General features: G+C 42.7%; 1 protein-coding gene across 3 annotated transcripts in view; it reads right to left on the minus strand.

Annotated features, from left to right (window-relative positions):
* The window catches only part of ccdc88c (coiled-coil domain containing 88C), a 68,224-nt gene extending 61,870 nt beyond the window's left edge, over positions 1-6,354 (minus strand). For all 3 annotated transcript variants that reach the window (XM_075448960.1, XM_075448959.1, XM_075448961.1), the window contains exon 1: positions 5,741-6,354. In XM_075448960.1, coding sequence (XP_075305075.1) covers positions 5,741-5,800 — 60 coding nt within the window. In that variant the 5' untranslated portion in view covers positions 5,801-6,354. The remainder of the gene's footprint in view (positions 1-5,740) is intronic.
* Between the last annotated feature and the right edge of the window lie 4,835 nt (positions 6,355-11,189).

Consider the following 11,189-nt stretch of genomic DNA (forward strand, 5'->3'; position numbering starts at 1 on the left):
TCCGATGCGGAACTCGAACCGGGGCCAGCTGCAGCGAGGACTATAGCCTCTGTACATGGGGCGCCACCCCTGTTTTATTATTTATTTTATTATTGTAAAAGTCTGTTGCTCACAGGCTTTTATTTTGTAAAAGTCTGCTGCTCACAGGCTTTTATTTTGTAAAAGTCTGCTGCTCACAGGCTTTTATTTTGTAAAAGTCTGTTGCTCACAGGCTTTTATTTTGTAAAAGTCTGTTGCTCACAGGCTTTTATTTTGTAAAAGTCTGCTGCTCACAGGCTTTTATTTTGTAAAAGTCTGCTGCTGTCTGCTGTGGAACAGGAAAAGAAAGTAATCGGCGGATCCACCAAACATGGAGAAGGGTACGGAACTTTTACTCGGCCATTTTCATGTTAAAGTTCTTCCAGACGGCGGAGTCGACAGAACCAAAGTCATCTGTAAACTCTGCCAAGTTGAATTGTCTTCTCAGCGTAGTAGTTCCAGTCTAAAATATCACTTAAAGGCAAAACACACAACTGATAGCAGCAAGTCATTCAAGGAAACAGACAGTGGAGCGAGGCTTCTACATAAAAACTACAGAAAGATGCTGATGTTAAAAGTGTGTTTGCACAACAAATGTTATGGCACTTTCATTCATATGGCAGTACATTTAAAATAAAGCTAAATGCTAAAAGCTATACACTACTTTTGGATTCATTTTTGGATTCTGCGTTAAAATGCGATTAATCATGATTAATCAGGGAAATCATGTGATTAATTAGATTAAACATTTTAATCGTTGCCCAGCCCTGGTTTTTATAGTTCTTAGAACTGCAACAGAAGACCTGAAGCTGCTTTCAGAATGAGGAGGAAACCATCTGTTAAGCGACAGGTTAAATGAAAGCCTTACTAAAACCTTACTAAAATATCGTTGAAACATCGTATTCTTAACGTTTAAAAACAGAGGAACGGACCAAAAATAAAGACTTTACGCAGCTTTCAGCTTCCATTGTTCCATGTTTGGTTCGTTTGGACTTTAATCAGGATGGAAATCACCAGAACCAGAACCAGGAAAAAGGACCCTCCATTAAATCCGGGCAGAGGAATTTATTTCAGCTGCTGAAGGTTCTTTCAGATGGAAGCTTTAAAGTGAAGCTTACGAGATCCCAAACATCTGACCAGCAGCTTTTATTTCGGGCATCGGGCATCAGTGATCATCCAACCAGGCTGTTGCGTCTCCATGACCACGAATCTTTAATCCCCGATCCAACAGAAATCGCTGCACACCGACTCCGACGTGTTTTATGAGTCTTAAGCGTCGTCCAGCAGGGTCGATGATTAGGGATGGGAATCGAGAACCGGTTCCCAGCGTTTCAATTCCTTGGAATCATTTGGCCAATTTGCAAACGATTCCCTTATCGATTCCAGTGGGCGCGAATGACGTCACCACGCAATGTTGCGTGGCGAGTCCAGCGCAGCCAGCAGCCAACAGTAAACATGGCGCCCAAGCGGTACAAACGCTTGACAGTTTGGTTACACATCCCTAAAAAAGACGACAACAGGGCAACTTGCAAAGTGAATAATCCACCAAAGGGAGGAAATACTACCAACATGCAGTAACTATGAATGAATGACTAACGTTGGTGAATCTGAACCCAGCAGCGTTAGCAACGTTAGCATGTCCTCGGCTAACACTGCCGGTAACTAACTAACTAACACTGCCTATCATGTTAGCGCCATTTGCCTCATTGTAACAGCTGCTGTTAGTAACGGTTAAGGTTAAATGAATGCCTTCTCAGTAGGGGTGGGCGAAAAAAAAAATCGATTCATGTACATATCGCGATTTTTTTGGGGGGATGATTTTAAAAATCGATTTTTCTCCCCTGAATCGATTTATTTATTTATTTTTTACCCTTGTCCTGTCCAGCATTATGGCAGCAGAATTGTAATCTGAATACCGTTTATGCTAAACACATTTGCTATGCCAAGGGAAGCTTTATCGATTATATTACATCATATCCGTGTCCAGATAAGATTCATCAATTCATCACATTAAGTTATGTTAAAACCACCCCACATTTGTGCTGTGTGGACATTTCAATTCATTTTGTAACTGTAAACTTTAAAAAATGCCTCTTTTTGTCTCAGTCGAAATAAATGTCAGCTGCTGGACTGACTGACACAGACTGATGTGCATTGTTTATGGGAATGACATTCATTCTAGAAGTGTATGATTCAACTTGATTGTTTTTTTAAGGAGGAAGAAAATTGCAATTACTGATTTATATCGAATCGCAATACTTGTAGAATCGCAATTATCAAGAATCGTGATACAATCGAATCGTGACCAAAGCATATCGTCCCACCCCTACTTCTCAGGCATTACATTTAGATGAAATCATGAGAGACAGAGCCTGACTGGCTCAGAGCCAGAGGCTGGTGGTGCTACCCCCAGTTCACCTCTACCTCCAGCTTCTCCTTTCACCAGAGCAGGAAGAGTTAAATTACCCAGGCCAGGATAGACCAATGTGGACCTCACCGCTGTTGGGTTTGTGAGGTCATGACTCGTGTTACTGCTAAACTAAACAAAGTTGATGCTAATCGACCGGTTTGTTGTCCTTTTTCTCCAAATCAGAATCGATAAGGGAACCGATAAAGAACCGAATCGTTAAGCAGAATCGAAAATGGAATTGGAATCGTAAAAATCAATTATCAATTCCCATCCCTACTGATGATCGTCTGGTTCTGAGCAGAAATAGAAAAGATGCCGTCCAGTTCCACAGGCTGATAAAAGGGCGGCGGAGTTATCCCGCAGAAATGAGCCCGAACAACGTCTACGGTGGCTCTGAGCGGTCAAACGCCTCTCACAAAGACGACCACTGAGCTCCTCTTTACCTTCACCTGAGTTTAAAGGCGGATCCTAATCTGTCAGAGTGAATTCCATCAGAACAAAACGGCGTTCAGCTGCCGGTTCCTCCGACTCTCACCCTGAACACGACATCTTTGTGTCCTCGCTTCTGATGAGCTGGACGCCAGCAGCGTTTCCCGGTGAAGTTTGGCGACCTTCACCTCGGGAAACTCCGTTAGCGTCCAGCTCGGCTCGAGCTCCCGACCACTTCCTGTTCCACCTGCCTTCTCTGGCCCCCCCGGGGGCAGATTCAGCCAGAGAAACGCCGGTCTGAGAGCACCTGGAGGCGCTGGGCGGAGCTTCCAAACGGCTCGGCCAAGAAGCGAGTAAAACCAGCTGTAACGTACAGGCGGGGGTGAAAGTTTCTTTCCTAATGTCTTCCTCCAAGTCCAACAAAGACGGGAAAACTTGTGGCGTGAGCGGTCGGGTCAACAGGAAGTGAGGTCACTGGGAAACAGGAAGCTCCACAGGGTTAATAACCTGATGACAGCTCGTTGGAGACGAACAAAAAGCTGCTCGGCTCAGAAACACAGAAAAATACTCCCAAACTGGAACGCCAGCCTGGCAGCCATGATGGCCGCCGGTCAGAGCTCAGACCTGAGCTGGATGCATCCATAGTTCAGTCTGATGTTCGAGGCTTTGTTATTTTCAGTGATTTAACGACAGCTTAATGATCTGTAACACGAAGCCACGGCTGACGTTTCCCATCATGCTCTCTGAGCCTGGCGGGATCAATTCTGCTCCATTTCAACCCAAGTGAAAATCTCAAATATTTTAAATGAATAATAGAATAATCAGGAATTAATAAATCTTGATCCAGGTCTCATTTCTTTAAATGTTTCCAGGAAACCGTTTCAGAGATTCACTGAAACATGTTCCAACATGAACATAAACCCAGAATCTGAGGCAGAACCAGAGTTAGTTCAGTTCTGAGCAGCTTTAAAGTGAATATCTGCAGATGTTTCCATGGTAACGGCTGCAGAGATTCACTGAAACATGTTCCAACATGAACATAAACCCAGAATCTGAGGCAGAACCAGAGTTAGTTCAGCTCTGAGCAGCTTTAAAGTGAATATCTGCTCTGAGCTCCTTTCTCCTCCAGCACAGCCTGAACCCTCTCAGACGAGCTTTCTGTCCTTTCTTTAAGGAGTCTTCAGGAATAGTTCTCCAGGCTTCTTGAAGGACATCCCAAAGCTCTTCTTTGGATGTGGGCTGCCTTTTGTTGCGTTCTCTGCCAACATGATCCCACACTGCTTCAGTAATGTTGAGCTCCGGGCTCTGGGGAGGATTCATCCCTCCATCAGACCTGCTGCCACTGATTTTCAGCCCACTTCTTGTGTCCTTTGGCACAGCTCAGCCTTTTCTCCCTGTTTCCCTTCCTTAAGAACGGCTTCCTGACAGCCACCCTTCCATGGAGCCCATTTCTGATGAGGCTTGGGCCAACAGCAGATGGATCAGCTGAAGGTCCAGATGCATCTCTCAGCTCCTGTGTCAGGTCTTTGCTGGATGTTTTCCTCTTTCTTAAGGACATCACTTTCAGATCCTGTTCATCTGCTGTAGATAGTTCTTTAGGCCTGACACTTCTTCTTCTGTCCTCCACTTGTCCAGTTTCCTCAAATGTTTTAAGGACACACTGCACACCATGCTGAGATATGCCAAGTTTTCAGCCGGTTTTTTTCACAGATGCAGCTAAAGAAATGGGAACAAATGATGTGTCTCTGTGACAGGCTGCTGGGAACAAAGTGCCTAAAGATCCAGTTTAAAACGGCTTCTTTGCTAAGTTGGACACAACACTGGTTCATCCCTTGAGTTAGGAGCCTTTTTCCTGCCTGAATGGTTCATAGCTCAGAGTTAAGAGGCTGAACAAAGAAAAAACACATTCCTCTGAAGATGCTCAGGTACAAGGACTGGACTGAAGATGAGGGAAGAAGCAGAAAATGTGCAAAGAGAAACTCTGAAGGAGCTTCAGGAAGCTGCAGAACTGCTGATCAGGACACTCTGACCTGGGCCTCTTCAGATAAAGGCTAAAAACCTGCTTATTTAGGATGGCTTATAATACCCAGTAGTATGATGGCACTTTTATCTTAATCGATTTTGTTGTATTTTATTGCTTTCACTGTTCTTTTATTGTTTTCATTTGTTTTTACTTCTTCTTCTCTTTATTTATTACCTGCTGTAAAGCACTTTGGTACACCGAAAGGATTGTCTGTAAAGAGCTGTAGAAATAAAGTGCATTTAAATTTACTTTAACCCTTTGATGCGCAACATATGCACAGTAATGTAAAAACTACTTTTGTTTATAAAGTATGAATGTAAAAATGAAAATAATGATCAAAAAACAAGATATTTAAAGAATACTTGGAATATTCGATCATAAAATAAATTGATTTAAAAAAAAAATAGAACAAAGAGAAACTCATGAAATGACCTGGGAAATGAATGCGGGTCATTAGAGGGGTAGTGATACAAAAAGGGATTTTATTCAAAAAGTAAGAAAGGAAAAAATAAAATAAGGATGCACGATGATTTAAAAACAAGTTAATTGAGGAATACCTTGAATATTGAACGATTAAGTTAATTTATTGCAAAGATATGGAAAATGAAAACTCAGCTGGGTCACTTTTGACCCATGTTGCGCATCAAAGGGTTAAAGGTCAGACAGAATTTAGGCTGAATCAGGAGTTTCAAACTCAAATAAAGGAAAAGTTTTAGATTTAAACATAGAATTATTATATTTCATAACTTATAGAAGGTCATAACTTGATAGAAAACGTTGGTATGGGACCCAGCAGCCAACAGTTTGTGAACAAATGCACCTGAGGAGGGAAAGTAGAGCAGCCAGAGGTGCAGACTCACCCACAGCACCAGCGGGGACTCCATGAAGGAGGCCAGCAGCTCGGACAGAGTCACGTCCATGATGCCCGCTCACCAGCCACTCATCAATTCATCAATTTCCCCTGATCGATCAGTCGATTATCCGCTTCAGGCTCGCGCTGCGTCTCCAGAACAAAGCCCCGCGAGGCATCGAATTCCCTCCCCTCCCGCACGAGCTCTCCCTTTCACACCACTACTATTGTCTCGCGCCGTCCCCGTTTCTTTTTAACAGTTTGCGCGAAACGTTCGAAAAATCCCGAAAGCGAGCGGGAACAGCTCGGAACACTTCGGAACAGTTCGGTCCGGACTCGGTTCCGTTGGTTCAACGGTTAAATATCCAGTTTAATTTCCAGCGGACGGTGTGGAACACTTGATCCAAACTTCGCAGGACAGTTGACTGTGTTGCCAAGGATACCCGACTCGGACCGTAAACCGGCGAAAAACGCCGCGAAGTAAGAAAACAAAACCGAGTAAAAAAAAACTGTTTAAAACACAGTAAAAGAAATTAAAAAAGGGCATCAAATCTGAGTCGCTGGTGTTTGCTTCTTCGACACCGAGTCTGTGCCCCGCTTCACTCTCTGAATCAACCTGCGAGCCTGTGGATGTACGGAGAAGGCGGAGTGACACGAGTAACGACCAATCAGCGACGGTCAGAAAGAGTAGTTCCCGCCTATTACGCTAAAACAGCCAATCAAGTCGCAGAAGCCTGTGTCGTAGGCTTTGAGGCTGACGTCACCGACAGGCAGGGTCAACCAGCCAAAGATGTCGAGTGGAACAAGATAGAAATCTTCCCAAAGTTTCCGGATACTTCATTCAAATTTTGAAAGTGGAAAATGAGACAATTAAATAAATAAGAAAGAACCAAATCAAACTGTGATAGTTTCATGAGATCAGAGTTGGATATTTTATTTATTTTTTTATTTAATTTTCACGAACGCGGCATTTCTAAAGTTTTTACTTTTATTTGACTTTGTTACTTTTTTCATCTATTTTCATTAATATTGCTCTTCTAAACAAACATTTAAGTTTCCTTTTAGTACTTAGAGTTGTCCGTTTTGTCACACTCCATTTTGTTCATCCATAACAGAAAAACTATGAATGTTGTTGCACATATTATTATTTTCCTTTACTGTCAATTTTAACTAAAATGTTATAATGCACCTGCTAAACGACGGTGTGTTTCTTATTCTTAAATCTTTTCTCTCTTTTTTTGGACCGTTTTAGCTAGCCTCTTACTACACAGCATTGATATTTTAAACATTTTAAAGGTTGACTACCAAATTTTTCTATTATACACTGGTGTAATCATTCCTAAATCAAATAAAGTTACACCAGAATGAGTTGGAATTTTATATAAATGGCTAAATCAGAAGTTTTTTTTAGAAGTTTGTCAGCTTTCAGGTGTAAAATGTCTCATAAACCAACACGCAGATTTGTTGCGGGGAACCATCTTGCTCCGCCTCAACAATCTCTGGCTGCTTGTTCAAACAGTTTGAAAAGGAAACCAAAGATCAACTCAGATCAAAGGATAAATGCAAATCAGAAGCCTCTGATGACACGGACAGAAAGAAGTGGAGAATTCGCACTAAAGCAACAAAGACAAAGCTGTACTTCTGCTTCCACGGTTTCCCTCCCACAGTCCCGTCGGTTTCCCCGGTTCAGCCCAGTTCCACCGAACCTCTCAGAAGAATTAAGATGCTGATCTCAGAGTGTAATCAATAAGATTTGGTCTGTGGTGACCAGACAGGAAACACGGACCAGAACTAACATGTAAAACTACACGAGTCAGAAAGTTTGAACTCTTTTTGCTGCGACCACACGTGGAATCAATCAGCTGTGAAACAGCTCCGCCTTGTGGTGACTTCGCGTCACTACAATCATTTACAGGTGCTGTGCAGCTTTGAGGAAATGTGTTATTATTAAGGTTATTTGATCTGTTCACCATTGCACTTCATGAACATTTTTTTTTTTAAACATTTTATTTTGGAATTTTTCATTTTATAAACAAAAATGATACAGAGCATGTTGTTAAGCAGTCCCACACCTACAGCATGGTATAACTAACAATTCTACCAGACTGCCGAGATAAGAGATCACATATTCCCCCACCCACCTCCCTTCACAAAGAAGAACAACTAAATAAAAGTTACAATTCCTAACAATGGAGACCAAAAAAAAAAGAAAACACAAACAAATAAATACATTAAAAAAAAAAAAAAGGGGTCAAAATAAATCAGGCGCAATCAATTAGAATTGGTGCATCCCAAGCTACGGCAACAAATTGCCGTCAAATTGTTAGATCCAGCCTGCAGTTCTCTGCGTGTGTGATGAAAGGCTGCCAGGCCATGTAAAATCTGTCAGTTGATCCCTTCAAAGTGGACCGGACTTTCTCTAGCCGCAAGAACTGCATTAGATCTGGAATCCAGTGGTTATGTGTGGGTGGTGCTTCGTCCTTCCATTTGAGAAGAATTAGCCGGCGAGCAATCAGAGACGCAAAAGCAATAGCATTTAATTTATAATTTGGGAGGTGAGCTTCTTCAGTCACTCCAAACAGAGCTGTCAGCGGAGACTGATTGAGAGGAATTTCAAATACTGTTGAGAGAGTTTTAAATACATCCTCCCAGTACTTACACAGCTGGGGACAAGTCCAAAACGTGTGGATAAGGTGCCATTTACACTAATCTGTTTCTATATCGTTTCTATCGCAGATGCACTGTCCATTTACATTAAAATACTGGAATACGACTTCATAGGTGGAAGGATTCAAAGACGCCGGAGCCCACGTAAGCATTCGCATACGATGCTGATTTTAGCAGTTGTAAACGGGGAGAAACGAGGATCCGCAGTGCTGAGCTCTAGCTACTGCGGACGTACTCCTCCCTGATTCGCTAGGCTGGTATCGTTGGTCATGTGACTTGAGTGCTGGGAAACTAAAAACAAACAGGCGTGCTTCACTTCAGTTACACACTTCCTTTCTATTCGTGTCATCGAGAAGAATATGGAAATCATGGACAACCACGATCAGCATGGGAGCCTGCTCCATGTCCTACTGCTGGTAGTACGCTGTGCACAACAATACGTGGCAAGGAGGCGCCAGATTCAACTAGCTTTTATGATGAGAACCCAGCCACTGCAGCCACTGCAGCCACTGCAGCCACTGCAGCCACTGCAGCCACTGCAGCCACTGCAGCCACTGCAGCCACTGCAGCCACTGCAGCCACTGCAGCCACTGCAGCCACTGCAGCCACTGCAGCCACTGCAGCCACTGCAGCCACTGCAGCCACTGCAGCCACTGCAGCAACGCAAGCCGACTATGGAGCGCCGCTTTTGGGTTAGACCGGGAAGAAGCAGCGCATGGTGGGACAATTTTGTGGACCAAGTTGTTGTCGCCGAAGAATAAATAATAAAGATTAAATAATAAAGCATAATAAATAATAAAGCAAGGGCGATCATGTGATGTGATGGCTGATTAGTCACGTGACTAGCGAATCAGCCGATCCCCGTTTCAGAGTGAACAGTTAGGCTTTTATTGAGAGGACAGCAACTTTGTGTGTAAATGTAAATAGTTTGCAAGACGCCGACACGAAGAAATGGTGAAATGAATTAACGTAAACAGAGCCTAAGAGTCCCTACCCGATTTTTACACCTAGCACATAAGGGGCTCACATTAGGATAAAATCTGGCCAGTTTCGCTTTAGTATAGTGAAGACGGTGGAGAATTTTAAAGTGCAGGAGTCCGCAGATAGATGAGGAGTGGACCCTGTGTAGAATTGAATCCCATGTGCCCTCGTCCTGTTGTAACTGCAAGTCCTCTTCCCATTGGTCCTTAATTATAGACAAGGAGGGACAGTCAAGTTGTGAAATTAGATTATATTTTTGAGCAACCACACCCCTACCAAGTGGGTTAATATCCAAAATATGGTCTAATATGTTTTTTTTTTTTGGTGTATGAGGGAACTGAGCTAGATTAATTCGAGCGAAGTTTCTAACCTGCAGATATCTAAACTGGTTGTTATGAAGATTATATTTCTGCTTCAGCTGGGTGAATGAGGCAAAAGTGCCATCAACATACAAGTCTCCAAAAGATTTGATACCTTTTGTCTTCCAGATTTTAAAAGCCAAGTCTTTGTAATGATTTTCATGAACATTATTAATATTAAGCCCAGTAATGTTTCAGTTACCACAGACGAGAATTCATGTAACTTACTGACTTCCAACCGTTCTGTTCGTCTGATCCGGAGCACACGGCGTCCATTTCTTCCAACAAAGATCTGGAACACTGACGGCTCTGACCACAGCGCCCGTTTCCACCGTGTGACGCTCCATCCCAGACGCCTCCGAGCCCAGAGAAGTGGACGCCTCGCCAAATGACCACAACTGACTAGACGAGCCCGGGAGCAAATTCCATTTTTGGTCCCTAGGGGGCGTCTAGATTTCTAGGCTAGCTGGACAAAGGTTTCCCACAGTAATCCCTCGTCCGTGTGCTTCTATCAGCTGCTGATGAATGAGGGTTCCTGATGCAGCGCCGTCTGAGGGGTCAGAGGTCACGGGGGTCCAGCTCAGGCTCGCTCCCTGAAACTCCTCCAGATTCCCTGAAAGCTTTCATGATATTCTGCTCTGCAGAGAGAGAAATATGCAGATCCCTTCCAGTCTTTCTCTGAGGAATGTTGTTTTAAACACATTTATGGACAAACTGGAGCTCCTCTGAGCATCCCTGCCTGTCATGGAGGCTGCTGAAATAGTAATGCAGATTTTTTTATATATATATATATATATATATATAAAAATTAATTTCTCGTCCAAATTTAAACGAGAAACCATTAATTTCTCGTCTAAATCACGTTTTTGTCCCTGGAATCTGTTCATAGACTTCCTGAACCTCTTGGTTTCAGCTTATTTATGATCGCTGTTTGTGGTGTAAAAACAAGAACTAAAGCTTCATTTTTAGCAAATACTTTTTAAGGAGTGCTCGTTTCTGCTTTAAGGTAAAAACAGGTGTTTGAAACTAATGAACCTGAGACTAAACATCAATCATCTTTGGTTCATACAGTCTGAAGTTAAATAAGAGTCAGAGAAAATGTAAGAATCGCTCATCTTTTCTTCTTTTTCTGGTTTAAGGTTGTAAATCTCTGCAGAAAACCCCCCAAAATGTGGCAGAAAATTCAGGAACGTTTCATTTTTATGTAAATTAGACTGAAACATGTCCTGAAAGGCGTCCGAAGTAAAGTGTTCTAACAGCTTTTCAACAGTTTGATGTTTATGGATCAAAGTTCAGAGCATTTTTGTCCACAATTTAAGGAAATGCAAAGTTAAAAACACACTTTTCCAGGAATTTATCTAAGGACACGGCCTGAATAATCCTTTAGTTTTATTTCTGGGCTTTTTAGAGGAGCGAGGTCATGTGACCCAACAAAAAACAAGCAGGCGGTCG

The sequence above is a fragment of the Odontesthes bonariensis genome, chromosome 17, assembly GCF_027942865.1.
Source record: "Odontesthes bonariensis isolate fOdoBon6 chromosome 17, fOdoBon6.hap1, whole genome shotgun sequence".
Classification (NCBI taxonomy): Eukaryota; Metazoa; Chordata; class Actinopteri; order Atheriniformes; family Atherinopsidae; genus Odontesthes; species Odontesthes bonariensis.